Below are 20122 nucleotides of genomic sequence, written 5' to 3' on the forward strand. Positions count from 1 at the left end.
TGTCTCTTCTAGTCCACAAACCCCACTTGCCCACAGCTTGGGCAGAACTGCTACCATACACTGAGACAGTGCAGAGCTGATCATAGCCATATTTTAACCTCCTGTGATTTGGAGATGCGACTACTCTGCCCTGCAATCCCTCAGTGTTCTCCACCAGTCTCCTTTCTATAGCCAGCACAGTTAAATGATAATGACTTTTAAGCAATGCCACACAAGGAAAGGGCTTCCTCTTAGTGCAAGGTACACGAGGGATCGCTAAAAGATGCAAGGGTTTTGATCTCTAGTTTACCAGGTAGAACTAATGAAAAAAAAAATTATTTTTTGATCTCTGGACGACTTTGATCTCTACTTTAGTTTTACTTTATTTTTAAGGTCTGGGGGTTTTTGATCTCTAGTTCACCCGCTAGAATGACTGAAATTCAACTAGAAATAAAGTTGTGATGGCACACACGACATGCTGCCATCCCAGCTGAACTGACACAGCTGCTCAGTGGCTTTCTGGCAGTCCTGTTGTGTGAAGATTTTGAGACGTTGAGCTCATGAGGCACACGTGCATTTCAAAGAAGCCATACTGGCATATACTCACAGGAGTGTATTTAAACCATTTATTCACATAATATCTTCTTTCCTTACCTAACTCTCCACAGATCCAATTTTTATATTAACTCCAAGTGATCTCTAGAAGCATCACAGACAATGCTTTGCATTTGCACCCAGTGGCAAACCGATAGCTTGCAGATATAGCTGGGACAGAGGGGACCCCTGGCAGGCTACAGTGAAACAAAACAATCTTAGAAAAAAACTAAGCGATGGCTGGAGCAGAAAATATATTCCAAGCTGGATTTAAAAAATAATGCGAAAAAACCCGTGTGCTCCACAACTATTTAATCAAGAATTTAACTATTTGCTAGAAGAACAACCTGCTTTTCTTGCTGAGTCTCAGTCACTGTTTAAAATTGACTCCAGTAAGCCTGAAAGTCAAGGCACATTTTTCACTCCTCTAGTGGCACAAATCCAAAAAAGCCACATTTGCGGACACAAGTCTTGTGCATCTGCAAGACATTTAAGTTTGGGACCCTACGAGTTTGGAGCCCAAGAGCAACAAAGCTGGCCTGGGGGTGCTCCCTTGCCCTCTTCGCAAGCACACACTGGTGGGAAATGGCACGGGAAAAGGCAGCACAGTGCAGCAGGCGAGACGGATGCCTGGCAGCAAGCAAAGGGGAGGCAGGCAGGGGGATGCAAGTAACAGATGCGCTTAGGGAAGGTCCAATGCTACAGGCAGAGGCTGCCACATTGGCAGGGGGGTGCTCAAAGTGTTACCTTGGTTGCTCTCTGTCTCCATGGTCTGACTGGTCAGATCCTGCGAGCTTCCATTCCCCATGATGGGTTTTGGAGGCTGCACGCTGGCGGCGGAGGCAGCATGAGCCAGCTGGGGAAAGGGTCCAGGAAGGTGTGGTAGGGGCGGCTGGCGAGGGTGGTAAGGCACACCCGGCGGGCACACCCGGGAGGACAGCTGCTGCATGGCGATCATCTCCGGGCTGTCCATCATGGAGTCCCCGCCCTGGCACCCTCTTTGAACCTGAGGTGGTACCCCAAACAGAGCAGCCTGTGGCTGCAGCATCCTCTGGCTGGTGGCTTTCCCAGGCGGTCTGATATACCCTGAGGGAGGCATCCCGTGAGGTAGGAAATTTGATTGCTCAGTCCACTGGCTGGGAGGCAGTGGTGGCCTCATGGCCCGGGGGTCCATCATATGACCCAGGGCACGGGGCTGGAGCGAGGGCCCCAGCCCCATGTGTGCCTTCTCCTCCGGCCCCATGGTGCCCTGGCCAGTGGGGCCATGGCTGCCGTTCCACAGGGCCGGGTGCGCACGGTTCAGGTACTTGTAGGGCCGGTACATGTGGCCCGGTGGGACCTCCGAGCCCTCTGACGGCCTCACGGGGGGCCCACTGTGCCTCGGGGGGAGGAAGCCCTGCTGGAACTGGGCTGGCGGGTAGGCAGTGTCGGGTGGGGGGCCACTCACACACCCCAGCTGCAGGGCACCCGGACGGGGGCCGAGGCTGGCAACGTGGGTCAGTCCAGTGCAGGCCTGCTTCTCCGGGGTGGCCAGCCTGTGCCCACGGTGCTCACTCAGTCCCACGGCCGGCTGGGAAGAGGCAGAGAGAGAGACGGGGTGGGTCTCGGCGAGAGCCATTGCAACAAGGAGCGGGGGAGACCTGCGGGTCACGGGGTGCTGGATCCCGTGGCTGCAGCATTTCTTACCTGCATAGCAAAGTGCTGGTGCTGCTGGATTGGGTCTCCAGGATGGGGCTCAGGCACTCGTGGAGAGCCATACAGTTTCGTGGGATCCGATCCACGCAGGGGGACAAACGCTCCCGGCACAGCTGGCCTCTGAGGAGCGGAGAAGGGAGAAGTAAAACAATGTGTGAAGCTCAGAGGAGCAGAAGAGCTGCTGCAGGTGAGGGGAAACCAAGGCTGGAGGAACCACACAGATGAGCAGACAGGCTTTTTGGAGATTCATGAAAAACCTGTAGTCTCTTTCCTATGAAGTGCCAAAGCCACTCTCTCACACCCCAGCCGCGTGGGGTCATGATATGCCTCAAGTCATGATACACTCACCTGCCAGCCAGTTCCTTGGAGCAAGCAAGAAGAGGGGGCAGTAATTCACTCCAAGGAGAGGAGCAGACCACAAGAGCATGCGAGCAGGACAACAGGGGAATATGCTGGATTTCCTTCATAATACTCATTGCCTCCAGCTCTACTACTGTCTCCCACTATCTGCATCACAAGAATCGCTCCAAAAACTTTGTGTGATCTCTGGCTCAAAGAATAAGGGATAGCCTGGGTCTCAGAGGAGCAGCTGATACACCACCCCACAGGACATCACTGGTTAAAATGGAACAGGCAGTGATGGATGGGTGAGGAACAGCCTAGAGGGGTGGCAGAACAGGTGGCATTCAGAGAAAAAATGCTGGGCTAAAGGGAGGTCACTGCTGCATTTCAGAGTGGCCTTGTGTTTGATTTCATTTACTTCTTTTATAAATACTCAAGGCACGAAATGCAGTAGTACACAGATGGCACAAAGTTACCAGGCCATCAACAAGAGAAACAAGAGAAAAGACAACCAGCTTGTTCAGCATCATAAACTGGAGGTTAGGAGAAGAAATGTGACTGCTTTCCATGCACAATGGGGTAACTCTCCAAGGAGGATAAAGAACTGGGGGAGCCATGGCTGGCACAAATCCACACAGGGACACGTCGGTCATGGGAAATGTTAGGAGACTGTTCCCAGCTAGTGTGACAAAGACTGAAATTGTATCAGTTTAAATCTAAGGGCTGAAAAGTTTCAGTTGTAGAAATCGTAGGCCTGACCCTTAATCTCTGGGAAAAGGTTCTTGCCACACAGTAGGGATTTCACAGTAGAGCGCTTCATTCTCCTTTACCTCCCTCCCTCCACAGGCCTGATGGGTGAAGAAGAGCAGAAACTGCTCCTTACCATCTGGCCGGGATGCGGCACAGAGCTGGGCATGCTGCTGTACTGCAGAGAGCGAGGGAAACCTCGCCCGTTGGAAGGGCCCACTTCTCGAGGAGGCTGCATTGCGTTGCCACTTGGATCTTCTGCAGAGGATGAGGAGAAGGAGGAGGAAGAGGAAGAGGAGGAAGCAGGAGCACTGGAAGTAGCTCGATACGGTGGAGGTTTTCCTCCATTTTCCAGGCGTTGCTGCCTCTTGCCTGGTCCATCTGGGTCTCGTGACCGAGTCCAAACACTGCCTGTGCTGGAGCGGCCAGTTCGACGGCTCCTCTTCTCTCGTCTCCCATCTTCTCTGATCCAAAACTCCTCATCTGTGTCTCCATCTTCCCCAGGGAAGTGCTTCATCATTGCTCGGTGGAAACACCTTTCTAAGTTGTAAGCCATCTTGGTATATTCTGCAGTTGAAAAAACCCAACATCATCAGGGACAGAGCCTTATAGAGAGAAACAATTAAGAAACATCAGACTTTCCCCATCAGATAAATCATCTCCCCTCCACAAAATCTGAGGACTATTGTTTCTAACCAGTCGGCTATGGTCTATGTTCTTAAACTGAAAAAGCAACACAGCATCATATTTGTTCAGTAACCCCACCAGAGGACAGGCACATAGACATGACAAAGTATCATTAGCAGCACGGCCTGCAGAGTCAGCAATAACTCAGTGTCCAGCACAGTGCCACGAATTAGATTACGAGAAGCACCACCTCTGCTCACAGAGATGCTTGACCTCCACAGTTAGCCAGCAGAATGCTGAGAGAAGAAATGTGAACTTTCAGCAATGCTATTTGATTACATTCAGAAGCTTTTCTTACACTCACTCATATCTCTGCTGTATGCTACAAGACAGAGGAAAAATCAGCAAACATATTTACCCACGTACAGTTTCTAAAGCCCTTGCTAACCCTGATACAAAAGCTATTGCCAACACCTGTGTCCCCATTGCATCATTTCCACAGGACAACTCTGCTCAGAGGGGCTCCTATTTTTCATTGGTGTGGATAGGAAGGAAAAGACATGAGAGTGTTAATGACTAGGGTGTGAAGCAAATGACATTCCAGTTGTTTGCACTAAGCTAACTGAAGTTCCTTGGGAAACAGAGCTCTCCCAGTGGCAGTGCATGGATGCTTTGACTTGTGGCCCACAGCGACAAGCCAGGTAGCTCTAACTATAAACTAAAACTACTTTTTTTCTATCCAAAACACTACCAGCCTGGTTCATTCCTCACTTTTCTGTGGTACTCAAAAACACTGGGAGCTAACTAGATTCCAAAGCTTTTCAAAGTCTCTGTGAGAAGTTCCGAGTTGTGCACACAGACATGCACAAGCACATGAAGGAATGAGCTCAGAAAGAAACAGACTTTATTTTCTTTGTATGTTCTGCCTTCACCATCTACCAACATGGGAGCCCCTTAGTATGTCATGCCCCAATTCATCATGACTAAAACGTGCTAAAAGCCTCACTAAAACCACAGGCCTTACTACTCAGGAGCTCCTACTCTTTTGTCTGGCCCCCTAAAAATACCCTGAAAGAGAATAAGCACAAATCAAGTATCAGTGACTAGGAAAAGATCACTTGATCTGCCTGAGCCTGACTTTGACTGAACACTGCAAACAGACGAACTTAGCATCTTACTGCTCTTACCACTGCCTTCACCATTGTACTTAAGACAGTTCCTGAACATGGTCTTCATATCGCCCACAAATTCTTCCTTGGTGCAGTACTGACCTCCATTCAACTTCTTCTCCATGCTAGAGATGTCCATGGGGGCCTGAAATGCAACAAAATATCCCTTCAGTTACAGCAAGCATAGTGGGGCTTACAAAGTTGCATATCTAGGTTCCTCACAGAGAAGAGACGGGGAGCAGAGGCTGCTCTCCTGAGAGGCAACCTCTCATCTTAGGTCTCCTTGATTTGTAAGGCTAGGAAGGGACTGCTGGAGTCATGTGGTTTGACCGTGAGGGTAACACTGCCCACAAAACTTCACAACAACTGTATCCCAGTCAACAAAGTGCATCAGTCAAGATGGCTGGACCACTTTCCATACCTTAATGATCTGGTAGTAGTTGGGAGCATACGATTCATCAACGGGCTCCAAAAAAGGCCAAGAGTCCTTGTGAGCCTTTACCACATCTAGAACTGACAATAGCAAAAGAAAGGTGAACGGTTGCACACACACGCCCAGGGCAGTATTTCACTTTGAGCAAGTTGTGCAAAAGGGAAAGCTGGGGCAGGACTAACCTTTGTACATCGCTGTGAACTCATCATCCAGTTCAAAGCTGTAATGGGAAGTGCAACAGTGAATATGCAGCCTGAGGACACATAAGACACGCTTTCGTACTTGATCTTCCCTTCTACCACATGCACAGCGCCATAATGCTGACAAATAGGCCTTATCACAAACAATTCTCTGTGGACCAAATCCAGATGTTTCTCAGCTCACTCCTCGCCGTTCTCCAGCCTCACTTCTCCCTCCTCATTCCTGTGAATGATCACACTCCTCTCCTTCCTGTACTCACTATTTGAATGCACTCACGTGCTGTGTGCCCAGCTGCATACTCACAGATCCTTGGTCCTTCGCTCTTCCCTGACAGGGGAACTGGGATCCAAGTGGGAAAGCTCCAGGGGGAGCTCCTTCCCCTGCGCCAGCAGCCAGGCCCGCTCTTCACGAAGCTTCCTCCTCCTGGCCCGTTCTGCAGTGGGGAGGAAGGAGAGGTGAAAAACCATTCAGCATCTTCCAGGGAAAACAAAGGCAGCTTCTGCAGGTCTCATGAACTCCAATGAAACATTCTTGCTCTTTCAGCAAAAGCAACAGCACAGGAGCAGAGGACATGAAAATACAGCACACCGTTAACCTGCCTCTTCATTTTCTCTTGACTTTACAATCACCGATTTTGAAGCATTACTGTGACACAGATGGTCCCCTAGGCAGCTTCCAGACAAATTTCTGACCATGTGTGGCACAAAAACACACACCTAGGCATAGATCTGCACTATGGAAAGAGCTGGCTTGTTAAGTTACCATCCCTCAGATGCTTCACCTCAGCCAGGTGAACTCAAGGCAGCTGGTTTTGCATTGAAGTGGATTAAGAACAGTGATGAGGATGAAGTTCTACCAGCTGGGTGGCAATGAGTCACTGGGGTCATTAATACCCTCCACCACCAGAGCTAGCTTTAGGAAGATTGCTCAGGTACGACTTCACGGCCAGCAGCCGGAGCAAGCAAGCTGCCACACAGGAAGGCCACTGGGACAGCTTTGGTTTAAGAGGCAAGAGACAGGAAGAAGCAGCGCTGGTGGTATAACCTGTGGTTTGCAACCAGACAGCTGGCTAACAGATTGCTTCATAACAGAAAGTTTATGGGCTCTTATGAACTTAATTTGCTGCTTCTTATAGGAAATCTGAATTCATTTGACTTGTTAAACACCTGCGGTTGTATGAACTTTCTGTAGGAACAGAATTCTGCCAAAGTAATGTTCAAGGAGACATGTCATAGGAATAAGAGCCCAGAACATAGGCCACATCAGGGAACACCCACAGTGAAAGAAAGATGGGGGATACTTGGCTAATAACCTCTCGCAGAGGCTCCATCTTTGGAAAATGCCAAAGGTTCAAGAAACACCAGCTTTGGTGGAAGCGTATTAATTTACTGTCTTACTCTGTCAGTCAAAAACAAACTTGGGATGGGGGTTGAGGGCACAAGAAAGCTTGTAATAGCTACAAGGTGAGTATTTCCAGGGAGATCCATGGCCAGATATGTCAAAAACTGGTAAAAGAAAGTCCCAACTTCCCGCTCAAAGACTCTGGGTAGCACTAAAGTTGGGAGGACAGGACTTGCATCCAAGATGTCCTACAGAATCTAACAGCATCTATTGTAACATTTAATGATGAGTAGTCCAACATCAAATTGCAGTTAACAGATATTATCTGAGCCTGTCCAAGCACAGTTCAGTACTTCATGCTTCTTTGGTAAAACAGCATCCCTTAAATGACATTGTAATGGAAGTGAGAAAGCTGAGAAAAACATGGGGTGATGATTTGGGTAGAAAAAGGAAAATCCTATGGCAGTCGAGAGGCAAGACAATGTAGATTTTAGAAATCTACCAAGGCCTGTCAAGGATTTGACCCAGTAACCAGACAGGAATCAGAGATTGCTACCGTGGTACCAGACTGGAGCTCAGTTGGGATTAATGGCAGGTCCCTCTACTACAGCAAGTGATTAATATAGTATGTAAATGACCACTGGCAGAGCTCGTTGTCATGCTGTCAGCCTGGGTTGAGTCCTACCCAGCAGCTTTCAAAATCTAACCAATGCCCTAAAAAGTACCTCAAACAGCTAGATAGTTGTATGTGCAAGAGAGAATGTTGGCACAGCATCCGGGAAGAGAACTGGGAAACTCTAACCTGCTGTTGTGGCAGAAATCTAGAAAGCAAATTTAACTCATAAATTCAGGAAAGTACAGATGGGCCCAGCAGGAGTCCTGGGGCGTGCACTGGAGTGTGGGGCAGTGAAATCCCAGACTGGAAACAGGAACGTGATCTAAAAACAGGCATACAGTCCAAAACCGAGAGTCAGGTGAAGTGCTGATGAAATTTATCAGAAAGCAGATATTTCATCCTGTGTTTCATATTACCCCTCTATAGAAGACCTTACAAAATCAATGTTAAAGCCCAAATGGACTGCAAAATACAAAAAAAAATCTTTGTTACCTAAAATCTCTGTCGATAGATGTCTAGTTTTAACAAGTCTGAACCAAGTAAAACAAATTACTTCATTTTTAAACCACTTTCTGTCCATCATAAGAACTGTCATGAAAGTAAATGCTAATGGAGGGTGTGCTTGGCAATAAGAAAAGGTGGTTAAGAAGCCAAAATTTTACCTGGATAGCTGCCATTTCTAGGGATGAAAAATGAACAAGTCAGACGTTTAAATAACTTTTCCAAACAACTTTTGCACCAGCTTAAAAGGAGATTTCTCCTGACTTAGCCTAAACTGACTAGCAACAATTTTAAATTAAACTGAAAGAAACTGCACAAACTAAAATTAAAGCATCTCTTCCAAGAAAAGCATGAATGTATGCTAAATAAGCTAAATAAAACCGTTTACTGCCCAGTCCCATGCCAGTTTCTTTGAGTGGCTCTGGTGCCTTTACATCAGATGATGTAGTGATTGCATTTACCCAAAAAAGAACACAGCTTACACCAAAACAAGACCTTCTTACAGGTACATTTAGCTTTGCAGCTCTTCCAGAACTGCAAGATTAATTTTGTCTATACAGCCAGAGTATTAAAGCGCAGAGAATATGCAATTTGCCAAGGTGAAATAGGTATCTGTAGCAGATATGGAAGCTGGATGATTCTCAGTTTAAAGCACCGGATTAGGTAGGACTGGCAACCAGGAATATATAAAGGCCAAGCAAGTAATTGGATTTTCTAATGGCTAGAAAGGTAAATAGGTAAAAGAAACTATTCTTAGATAACATCTGGTCTGCTACCAAACATCTGGTGGCGGACTGTTTCATCTTGGAAAGTTTACAACTTTCGCATGAACTTAGTATTTTTTTCTTTTCTGATGTTCTATCCATTTAAGGATTCACAATACTGATACCGCCACACATTACCACCACGGTTTTCTGAAGATGTTCAGCCTTTCCCTGGAACTGCAATAGCCCAGCCAGCCACTGCAGCAAAAGCAGCAGATATAGGAATCTCTGTAAGGGAGGCTGAGAGAGAGAAGATGGCCAGAAATAAGCCTGCTCTTAGACACCAGTGCCTACACGTACTGGCTGAACACCTTCTGTCTGTGCCTCAATCTGATGTATTAAACATAACACAGCTGTTTCTTGCAGAACAGCTTAAATCAGCATTTCATACAAAACCACGAAAAAATAAGACCAACAACTGAAGTTGCCACCTCTAGTGCTCTGTTTCACCTGGTCCCTTCATCTTTAGTTCTCAAATTGATAAGTCCAGTAGCAATATAAAAATACTATTCTTGCTCCTCCCATGTCGTCCCATTCTCCTCAAAGGGAATCCTTCCTTCATCTGGCATTGGGCCAAAAAGACCAAACGCTGTTCAGCAACAGCAAAGCCAGCTAATCCGGCACGCAGGAAAATCCACGAGAAGGCAAGTGGGAGACAAAAGAGAACTGAGGAACAACATGAATAGCAGGGAAAAAAGTATAGCTGGGGCAAGGGAGAAAATAAGCATGATTTGAAGAAGATGACACAGTTGAAGAGTACTCTAGAGAACAGCCACCAACACTGAGGGACATAGACAAAGGAAAAGAAGCTACAGGGAGACCAATTTATCCAAGGTAAGCACAAGAAAAGATATTCCCATCAGCAGGTCTGGTAAGGGAGGAATGCACATGGCAGATCTTAACTCAAGATCTCAGTCATGGCTTAGAAAGCTTCCACCCCTGCTTCGCACTGGCCGCATGTACCTTCCACTGCTTTGACTTTCTCCTCCATTTCTCTCTTCCTCTCCTCCTTTAGCAGCTGTTCCTGCTCCCTCTTCTGCACTGCTATCAGGATTTGGCGCTCTTCCTCTTCCTCTCTGCGCCTCTGCTTCTCCATTGAACTCAGCACATTTGGGTTTACCTGTGAAAAAACAGTGCACCAAAAACTGTAATGCATTGGCTTACTGAAGTCCGAGCAGAGGCAGGTTTACTTTGAGCAAGTATCAAAGCATACCTACAGTGAATGGCTAGGGGTAGAAAAAGGGGGGAAAAAAAAAAAAAAAAAAAAAGGATTTGAACATACAAATTCTTGGATGAAAAGCAACATGGAAAGGGAAGTTATCTGTGAAGCAATGAAATCCTAATACAGAGACAAAGGAAGGAGAAGCGATGGGTTAGACGAGCTGCTACTCTGCCAGGGATGCACTGCATGTATTTCCCTTCTGGGCAAAGGATTTGGGCTGTTGACACCCCCACGCAACACCTCTGCCTCTTCCATCTAGCAGAGCCCTGAGTTCCAAGCATGAGCAGAAAGGACTGTGCTGACAAACCTGGCTCTGCTATAAACCACGGAGTACTTAGGATAGGAAGAGAGACCAGTAGAGCCTTGCATCAAGGTATTGTTCGGAGTGTTCTCCTTTCCTGTTCAAAAGAAGGCCCACCATATTTCTGTGTGCAAATCTTCCCTGAACTAGCTCTGGCTTGTTTGTTTGCACGGTTTTCCTGCTGGGTCCCCCAACCAGTTTTCTCATTCTAGGACACCTGGCTCTTTATTGCCCCACTTCCTCACCTCCCCAGTGTCAGCAGGCTGCAAGGCTGTGTTTGATCCCACTTAGAGTACAGGCTTCCCAGACCAGGGATGGCTTGCTCGTATTTCTCCAATAAAGTGTGAAGTATGTATATGGCAGTGTGGAATTACCTTCATTAATTTAATTTTAAGACAAATGAATCAGTCATCCACCAGCCACTCCCACCTCTTTGACTTCTGCAAGACCAAGATATGTGGGCCTTATCAGCAGGGAATATTAACCTGAAAAGAACAACGTGCATGCAATTTTCTCCACCTTCATTTTCAGGGAATAACCAGCAACTACCACTTAGGCAGAAGGCACTTCCTGAGGACTAGCAATCAGCTGGGGTCCCTTGGCTGCTGCTCAGACCACCAACTTCTCCAGGCTCATTATTCATACCCAGGGGAAAAAAAAAAAGGCACCACAATTACTATTTCATCCTTGTTTGATTGCTGAGAAGTGCAACCCTCGGGGTGTTTTGATAAACACCCAGAAATGTTGTCTGGCTTCACTGTACATTCATTCCCCCTCTGTCTCCCCTTCCCCTGCACAGCACTACTCTGCGTGGAGGAGCATCGTGTATTAACTCCCTGTCTCCAGCAGCAACAATACATTAAGAGAATTATGCTTCAACCACCAGCCACGGAGAAGTGTCTAAGAGAGGGTGATGGGACTCTTGACAACATTGGGACCATATCCTGCATCTAGGGACAGACAGGGCAGCAAAACCACCTTTTTCTGTGCTGATCCCTCTTAGGCAAACCCCGCAGGATGATCTCACCACACAGGAACTCTGCTCATGTTCTTTTCCTTTTTAGATCTTTGCCAAATATTAGGACTTCACTCTTCTACTGCCCTCCTAGGGAAAATATTCTGGGAGTCCATGCACCTTTAGGTTAGCCAGGTTCTTCTCACATTTGGTCTAAGGTTAATTTCTCATCCCCTCATTCCATCTAATTATTCCTAGTTACAACTCTTCTGGGCAAGCATAAATTGCCCTCTTCTTCAGCCACACTCCAGCCTTTTCGGGCTTCCTCAGATACTTACACAAAACTCCCATGTTTCTGTAATTAGGTTAAATGTTCCTTTACAAAGCAATCCTTCCAGCTCCTTAATCATTCCACTTGTCTCTCTCAGACCTTTCCTCCCACTGATCAACATCCAAACACCAGGATGCCCAGGACTGAAACTGCTATGCAAAGTACAAGAGGTCAAGAACCTACAGAACCGGGTTCTACATTTCCACTTCTGAGTCTTCTCATCTCCTTTTCTCAGCCACTCTGCCATCCTATTTTCTACTTATGCACTGCAAACATCTTCCTTTTAGGCCTGATCCTGATCACCATCAACTAGTTTCCCCTTAACTTTCTAACTTTCTTGATCAATCTTTAAACTGCAATAGGAACCAAAAAACATCAGGTACTGCTGCAAATAGCAAGAGAAAGAGGTGAGCAGGAACCAGCCACCAGAAGTTGGTACACCCTGATATTTTATTGAGGATGTGACCATCAGCCTGTAGATTCTCCACCCAGTAGATCTAAGCCAGCTTGGCATGCCACACTGTTTTCTTCAACTGTTGGCGCACAGGTCAGACCTTCCGTGTCTCTGGATTCATACAGCTTCCACCATTCATGTCACATGGAAAACTGGACACAACATCCAAGCAACAGTGCTCACACCAGGGCCTCTCCAAGCCCGCAGGGTGCATTCAGCACTGTATATTGTAATAGCATGACACAGAATCTACACCACGTTCCACATCAACCCACCACAAATATGGCATCAACAAAGCAACGGCACAATCTGAAGCAAAGGAGGAGGTGTCATCCTAGCAGATCTAGGAAGAGAAAAAAAGACAAAAGCAGAAGCCACAAGTACAGCATAGCGAGCACCGAGGGCTGCAGCAAATGCCTGTGACAACTGCACTTGGTCCCTGCAACGCTTGCAGGGCAGCAGCGATGCTGGCACGGGCTCTTCAAGACACTTCAGACACAGAAACAGACAAAGTTTCAGAAGGACCTACTGCCTGGTGTCCCACTTAAGCCCATTGGGGATGGGGGTGCTCATCTCTGGGTTAAAAAAGTAAGCAAACACAAACAAGTAAACGCCTATTAGATGTGACGGAAGGAGACGCCTATTAGAACGATAAAACCAAGAAGCCAACACAAGTTAAACTTCCTTCCTGAACAAAGAGGTGGCAAAGGGACATTTCTCCAGCTCCCTCCCCACTTGGAGAACACCCAGCCCTATTCTGCCACCGCGGCGCCACCGCCTGCCTCCCTCCGCCAGGGGGCGCTCCAGGACACAGCACCGCCGCCTCCCCCGCGCCCCGAGCGGGCCGAACTTCCGCCTTCCGCTTTGCCCCCCGGCACCGGGCGGCAGGCACCGGCCCCGGCCCCGGCCCCTCGCCCTCCAGACCTGCCCTGCTCCGGTTTCCGCGGCGCTGTCTTAATGAGGGTGCTGCTCAGACGGCTCTTTAATGAGGAGCTAATCTGAACCACCTGTTGAGAAATCCCCCACAGGATTAGGAGCCTACGGAGCGGTTGTATCTCAGACCAAAGCGGCATCCAGCTCGCGGAGCTAAGAGGAAGGGGTCAGCCCTGCCCCAGGCTGAGGATCTCTCCCGCAGACTTGCCTGCTGCCCACCTCTTGCTCAGCAAACAAGCCATCAGACTTGCTGGCACCTTCCCTGGCTCCCCTGTGACAGGGATGGCTGCCACGTCCTGCTGGCTGCCCATCCCTCAGCGCAGCGGGTGCCAGGAGGGCCCCCCCGCTCGCTGGAAATGTTTCACTGGCCCACAGGCAGCAATTAACAGCCCTCTGCCGCCCCAGACCTGCAGCACCTGCGGTACTGATTAGCATCATTCAGGCTCCATGTGTTTCCCACTCCCCTCGTCCTCTGGGATTTCTGCTGCCTGCGAACAAACGTGTCCCTGCGCTTCCTGCACAGTGGGCTCTGCAGAGAGCAGTTCTGACCCCAAACTGACCATTGCTGGGGTCTTATTTCCCTCTCCCCAGGCTTTTATCTGCAGCATGACGAGATGTTCTTCCTTCCTTTCATTGATCTATTCTAAGTTTATTGTGGGGAACCACACTTTCTCCTTTGTTTTGCAGGAACCCCTGACCCTGGCTCACATAGAATGCTCCCTGCGTTTAATTTCCCAGGGTTTGACAAAATACCAGGTAACTGCGTTTTCATAACATCTACAGCGAGAGATTATGCCGCTGCCTGGTAGAATCATGCCTTTTTTTCCTCCAAAGCTAATCCCACGTTGCCTGATCGATTGCTTTGGATAGCAGTTGCCAGTTCAAAGACTCCCCCCCATCTCCACCACACCATGCCCCTGGCTGTGCCAACGTGACTGCTGGGGGGCTGCATGGTGAACTGGATTGGAAAGCTGTTCTACGTTAAAGATAACCCCAACCAGAGAAAAAGGTTATATTTAACTCCAGCCATTTTCCTGGGTCTGGTTCACTGCACAGACCCGCAAGCGGCGGTGCTGTTACACTGAGAGGATAGAGAGGAGATGAGGGTGAAGAGGCACGGAAAGAGCCGTTTCAGCTGACAAGGCTGCAGTTTGACAAGCATTTCTTCAAGCAGCCTAAATTGTGACTTCCATTTCCAGCTGACCCCCTCCTAGCTCAGCTCTGTACTGCATCAGTCATTCTTCTCTCCCTCTGCACTATCTACACCCTCAAGTGTTTACAGCCTCACGTTTTCCCCTTGGCTGAATTTCTGTCATTTCCCTTTGTAAGCCGGTTCTCCTAGTCCTCTCATCCTTCTTCAACTTTTCTTTGAACTGCCTCAAATATGCCAGCACTTTCATTGAAGTGGAATTCCCCAGCCTGAGCGCAGATTTCCATATGCAGCTGCGCCGGGCTCTGCGGCGAGGCCTGTTACCTCTGCGATCCAGAGGGCAGCACCTCCCTGCTGGCCATAGAAATCCCGAGCGCCAGCCTGCCTTTGACGGGCATTACCACCCATCTCTCTTTTCAGCACAAGCACTTTCAAATGACTCCTTCCCACTGAATAGCGATGCTGTGGTTTATTTTTTCCCCCAGGAGGCATCTGCTCTTGCCTCCCTCCGTCGTCCTCCCCCTTGCACCCCCCCTCACCTCCTGCTTGATTGGTTTGATGGGTTGATGTTCAGACAGCCACCTGGGAGAAAACTCTGTCCGCTGTAGACGCTTCTCCTGAAACAGGGTTGAGAATTGAGGGAAGGAAAAAGAGAGTGGAGGAAATTAGGGCACATCAGTGACACTAGCAGGAGAAACTCTGGAGGCTAGAAGTGACCATGAAATCCCTATTAGCTTTACAAGGGTAGCAAACAAGCAAACTGAACTCAATCCAAGAACATCGCACTGACTGCAGAGCCCCTTTTACAGAGCCATCTACCTGAAGGATCCCATTCCAAATCTGTCTCACCTGAAAACATTCAGTTGACGGACAATACCCTTGGGAGTTTTGGGGCTCTGACATAACAGCTCAAGCGGACTTAGCTAGGACAGCTAAAGCAGCCACTGTCCCTTCAGCAGAGCCAGCTGAGAAACAGCAGTAAAAGTGAAATCAGAGGCAGATTGCACAGAAAAGCTAAGCTGTAAATCACAGCAGTTCAAAAGCAGACAGAGATTCCTGCTAGCAGAAAAGGACACAGAAGATGGCTTAAGACAGTAACCCCTTCAGCCATCCTATCTACGCTGCTGTGCAATCACAAAACAGATCCTTAATTATCTACTCTAGACCTGCCATTCCACGGGGGAGAGTCTTTCTCTCCGTACACAAGCTCAACAGCCCCCACATCAACGACACTTGCAGGCTGGAACAGGGGGCAGCAGGACAGGGTGACAGGCTGGTTGGATTTGGCTCTCCTTCAGTCGGCAAACATCCATGCTCTTGGAAGCTGTCATAGAGAGGTAAACAGGATGTCATGTCTCCTCACCTTCTGTGCAATCATGTTGCAGATCTCCGGCAGGAAGTCTTCACTCAAGAGTTTGTAGAGCTGCCTTTCTCTAAGGGAAGTCCTCTCTCTGAAGCTCTCTGTGACCTGCCTCCACTCCTCTTCCGTCTGACACAGCAGCCACCATGTCCCACGGCCAGGCCCTTGGGACCCTTCAACAGCATCAAAGGATGTTATCTCCACAGCAGTTATGACTAACAACTTTTCTTTATCCCTTCTCCTCTCCTCTGGGCTCACGAAGAACAAAAGATACTGCCAATGGCCACTGCTATAAGAAACATGCTCTTTGCTATAGTCCCAAAGCTCTCCTGAGCCACCAGAAGCACTGCTACCCCCCCTAATGACACCAAAAGTTATGCCAAGACACAGAAGAAATACACATGTGAAGAATGGTGGCACTTTGCAACACATGGGTAGTGTGACAACCCTGTAGCAAACCTCCATTCCAGTTGTGATGGACCAGGGAAAAGGATTTAATTTGTCTCTTGTAATGGAGGCTGTCAGCCAGAGCAGGACTTACGCAGGGTAATGCAAATGTCTGATTTAGTCTGGCAGTAGAATAAAAACATTGAAAATTAATGTTATTTGAAACAAGCCAAAATTTTTTTTTTTTTTTTACCACTGCAAACCTTTGCTGCGGTGAATAAAACCTCCCATTCTCCCCAAAGGAAACATTTTATTTGCAGGTACTTGAAAGAACAGAAAAGGAAGCAAAGGACTGGCTTCATCACGCTGCCAGATGAGGGGGAAGTTCCAAAAGTTCACATCTCATCCCTGTTCAATCAAGAGAGGGATCTGAAGCAGATACCCCACCACTCTGAAGTGTGTCCCAACTACCAGAACACTGTGAGCTGTTCCACCTTGCGTGAAACATCTGAATATTAATTATGAAGGAAGGACTCTCTCGCGTGGTGGTTGGAACACCCACCTGGAGAGAGGGAATGTGGTTCCTGCTCTACAAATGTTTACACAGAGCAGAGAAGCCTCATGGGTTGCAACTTGCATGCTTTTGCCCCGGGACGTTCTCTAAGCAAAAAAACGTTTTGGCCCATTTTTGGAGGAAGGGAAATCGTTGGTTCAAACCCCTTCAGGCTGCGGGGTTCTCATCTCCCTCTAGACTTTTCTAGAGCTAATCACAGGCTCCTGGAAAGAAAGCAATGGTCACCACCCGCACTGGCACATGTCACACAGCTTCTCACTGCCTTTTCAAGCAAATTAAATATGAAAAATATGAAGCAGCAAAAACCAGAGCCCTTTTCTCTCTGAACCCAACCCTGGGCCCTTCATGGATTTGAGCTGCCAGTGGCTCCAGCACGTGAGCTAATCAGGTTGCCCCAGGAAGAGTGGTGAGCCACAGCCTTCCTCCAGCCACCTGCCCTCTGCTGGAAACCATGCCACAGAGAGGCACAGAGCAAGTGTGCGCTAGCTCCAGGTCACGGGCCAGTGTACAGCTTAACCTGCCTCCAGCTTCAGCTCAAGTTAATGCACTGGGAACTGGTAACCGTGATGGTGGAGGACCAAGCATCTGCTGGTTTCTGCCACCCTGGCTATGCGAAGCCGTCCGCTGCCCACCTGCAGCAGGAAGCTTACCTGCACGCTGCCTCCAGAGCCTGCCCCCTTGTTTCCCCTTCCCTTGCCAGCTGCCTACGGGCAACTCATTTCAAAAGCAACCAGGACTAAGGCACTGCTTTGTGCCACCACAAGATCACTCTGCAGCTGAAGTGACACACTTGCTGGAAGACCTGACAAAACCCCCAGCACCTCAACACGCTTTGCTACAGCTCTGCCCACCCAGCTCCAGAGCAGCCGCCAGGAAATCTGAAGACAAAAGGGGAAGCGAAGGAGGTAAGGGACAGACAATGCCACCCTTGCCTTTTATTGTGGTGCAATGGGCTGGGTGAGCTCTTGGGTTATGTGGAACCCAATGGATCCACATGTATGATAAACGAGTCCCAGCCCCCTCAGACCCAGTTTCACATTAGGTTGCCAACTCGCATTTTCTGCTTGCCTCATTAACCCTTCGGTGAGTATCCCCAAGCCATCATTTACGTGGTACTGAGTTCAGTCACCCAATGGCCACTGGGAAGGAGAGGAGAGGAGAGGACAATCAAAACGGTTCTTCCCTCCCTATCTTGGCATCACTAACCCCACTCTCTTCCCAGTTTGAAAAAATGCACCCACTACAAAAAACAGGGGCTTGTGTTCACCTCATCCCTGGGGGAGCAAAGGCCATTCACAGCCCATTTCCATCAACTGCAGTGAGTAGGTGGGTCCCCAAGGCCTAGTGTAACCCAATATGTCACGTTTCTTCATCCCAAATTAACTCATGACAAGACAGGAAGGCCACAGGTGCCCAGGCTCCCAGCTGCAGGGCAGCCTGTAATGCCAACCCCTCCTTCCAAACTCGGCCCCAGCCACTGGCAGAAAGACTCTCCTTTTCCTGGGAAACGCATCTCTCCAGGCCTTGATAATTTATGAGACGTGTTAGCTGATCGTATCAACCCTGACCCCACAAAATCTCTTTACCGTTTCTTATCTGAGTCTCGCAGATTAGCAAGTTCTCTTCTGCCTTCTCCCTACCAAAAAAGAGGAGTGATACAATGAACACATTATTTCACATCACTGAAATGCAGTTGTTTCTGAGGAGAATGGGGTATGCAGCAATTACTCAATGCACAGCAAAACCATGAAAAAATAAGCGTGCAGAACACACATTCAGCATACATATACACATATACATTTATCATAGCTTCATAAAATTTTAAGAAGTGAAGGGTGCGGGCTGGAGTTCGGCAAGGACAATATTTCAATTCTTACGGGAAGCATCCCAAAAACCTATACTGACTCAAGTGGCCAGGATTTTTGGCTTCAAGCGCTACACAGTGGAAGCATTCTTTATCAGAAGCATATCCCCTAGCACTGCATGGGGGACCTGCACCTGAAGTGAGGCAGTTGGAAGATACCCACTGTCTCACCAAACTTGGCTTCCAGCTCAGTCAGAATTTTCTTTGGAGAGTGATCAAAGCATCCACCAAGTCTGAGCTTGTTTCACTTCAGAGATGCATTGAAATTATGGCTGCATGGTATATACATACTTATTGGGGGAACCCCAGAAGTACATTACACTTCCCCCTGGGAACATATGCATCTGACATCTGTTGCAAGAACAACCTTTCCATACCTCAGCAAATTTTCTTCCAGCAGTTTTCTCCGCTTTGGGGGTCGCCCTCGTCTCTTCCCTGTTTTCCCAGGAACATTTGAGGTGTTTGTCTGCCCCCCGCATCCCCTGCAAAATGGCAAAACCACCATGAAATATCTGCTGAGCAAGGGAACTGCTGCTGGCAGGATGGGAGAAGGGCAGGGAAATTGGAACAGCTGCTAGGAACCCAACCAAAGGAGGGATTAAATCAGAGCAGCAACAGGACAGGGAGGGGAGGAGAGAAGGGATTCCCATTCACTGGAAGCCTGATCTGGTAGCCGCCGGCACAGTGCGGGGCAGACAGGGAGGAATGCGATGGGGCAGGCAGCATCACTCCCACAGCAGGCTCTCCTGATGCCACAAAGGAAAAAGCATCCCACAGCAGGCTCTCCTGGTGCCAGCAAAGCTGGCTCCAACACAATGCGTGACGCGGGGCAGCTCACAGTCTGCTTGGCAACTCCAGTCTCACCCCGCTCCGTGTGGCTCGCTCCCAGGCCCCCCGCCACAACAGCAGTCAGGCAGGGTCCCCTCCAGCCAGGCTGGCTGCGCCGCCCCTCGCCCTGCCCCCTGCACCCAGACACGGGGGGATGTGAGGGGGCTGTTACCTGTCTGGAGCCAGCTCTCCGTTCGTTCTCCCCTGCACAGGGTCCTCCTTGTACATCCGCGTGCCGTAGAAGTACCAGTACAGGGCACCACTGCTGTCCTCACCCAGCGGCTCCACACGGAGGCTGTCCGCGTCCAAGCCCTGAGCCCCCGCCAGATGGTGACAAGTTGAAAAGCGGCCACATTGTCACACAAAACATGATGACATGCCTCCGCAAACACCCCACTCTCTCCTCCCTTCCCACCATGCCACAGCAGCAGTGCAGCTGCTCCTCTGGGCCGAGCTAGGAAAATGTTACTCCAGGGGGAAAACAGCATTTGCTCTCCGTCCAGGGAGGGATCTCTAATTTGAATGGACTCTCTCATTTTAACATTTCATCTCTGGTGCTCCTGACAGGGAAGGTCTAATTAGTGCTGGCAACAGTCACACACAGCCCTGAGAAGCTCCCTCCCCCCTCCCCAGCACTACCCCTCCCCCCCCAGCTCCCCCAGTACACCTCAGCCCCATCCTTTCATCTCACACCATCCCTCAGCAAGGCAGTCTCGGGTCTCACAGCCCCACCATTACAGTTGGAGCATCTCCA

The 20122-nt window shown here is 48.9% G+C and overlaps 1 protein-coding gene across 1 annotated transcript in view; it reads right to left on the minus strand.

Moving 5' to 3' along the window:
* Positions 1-20122, minus strand: part of CECR2 (CECR2 histone acetyl-lysine reader) — a 110093-nt gene that overhangs the window by 10527 nt on the left and 79444 nt on the right. Inside the window, exons 4-16 of the mRNA XM_075429380.1 lie at positions 19541-19680; positions 18918-19022; positions 18263-18312; positions 15719-15888; positions 14895-14972; positions 9973-10129; positions 6091-6220; positions 5769-5806; positions 5575-5666; positions 5172-5298; positions 3494-3924; positions 2260-2388; positions 1321-2143 (exon numbers count right to left, since the gene is read on the minus strand). Of these exons, the coding sequence (XP_075285495.1) occupies positions 1321-2143; positions 2260-2388; positions 3494-3924; positions 5172-5298; positions 5575-5666; positions 5769-5806; positions 6091-6220; positions 9973-10129; positions 14895-14972; positions 15719-15888; positions 18263-18312; positions 18918-19022; positions 19541-19680 (2470 nt within the window). The remainder of the gene's footprint in view (positions 1-1320; positions 2144-2259; positions 2389-3493; positions 3925-5171; positions 5299-5574; positions 5667-5768; positions 5807-6090; positions 6221-9972; positions 10130-14894; positions 14973-15718; positions 15889-18262; positions 18313-18917; positions 19023-19540; positions 19681-20122) is intronic.

Source organism: Opisthocomus hoazin, chromosome 8, assembly GCF_030867145.1.
Source record: "Opisthocomus hoazin isolate bOpiHoa1 chromosome 8, bOpiHoa1.hap1, whole genome shotgun sequence".
Classification (NCBI taxonomy): Eukaryota; Metazoa; Chordata; class Aves; order Opisthocomiformes; family Opisthocomidae; genus Opisthocomus; species Opisthocomus hoazin.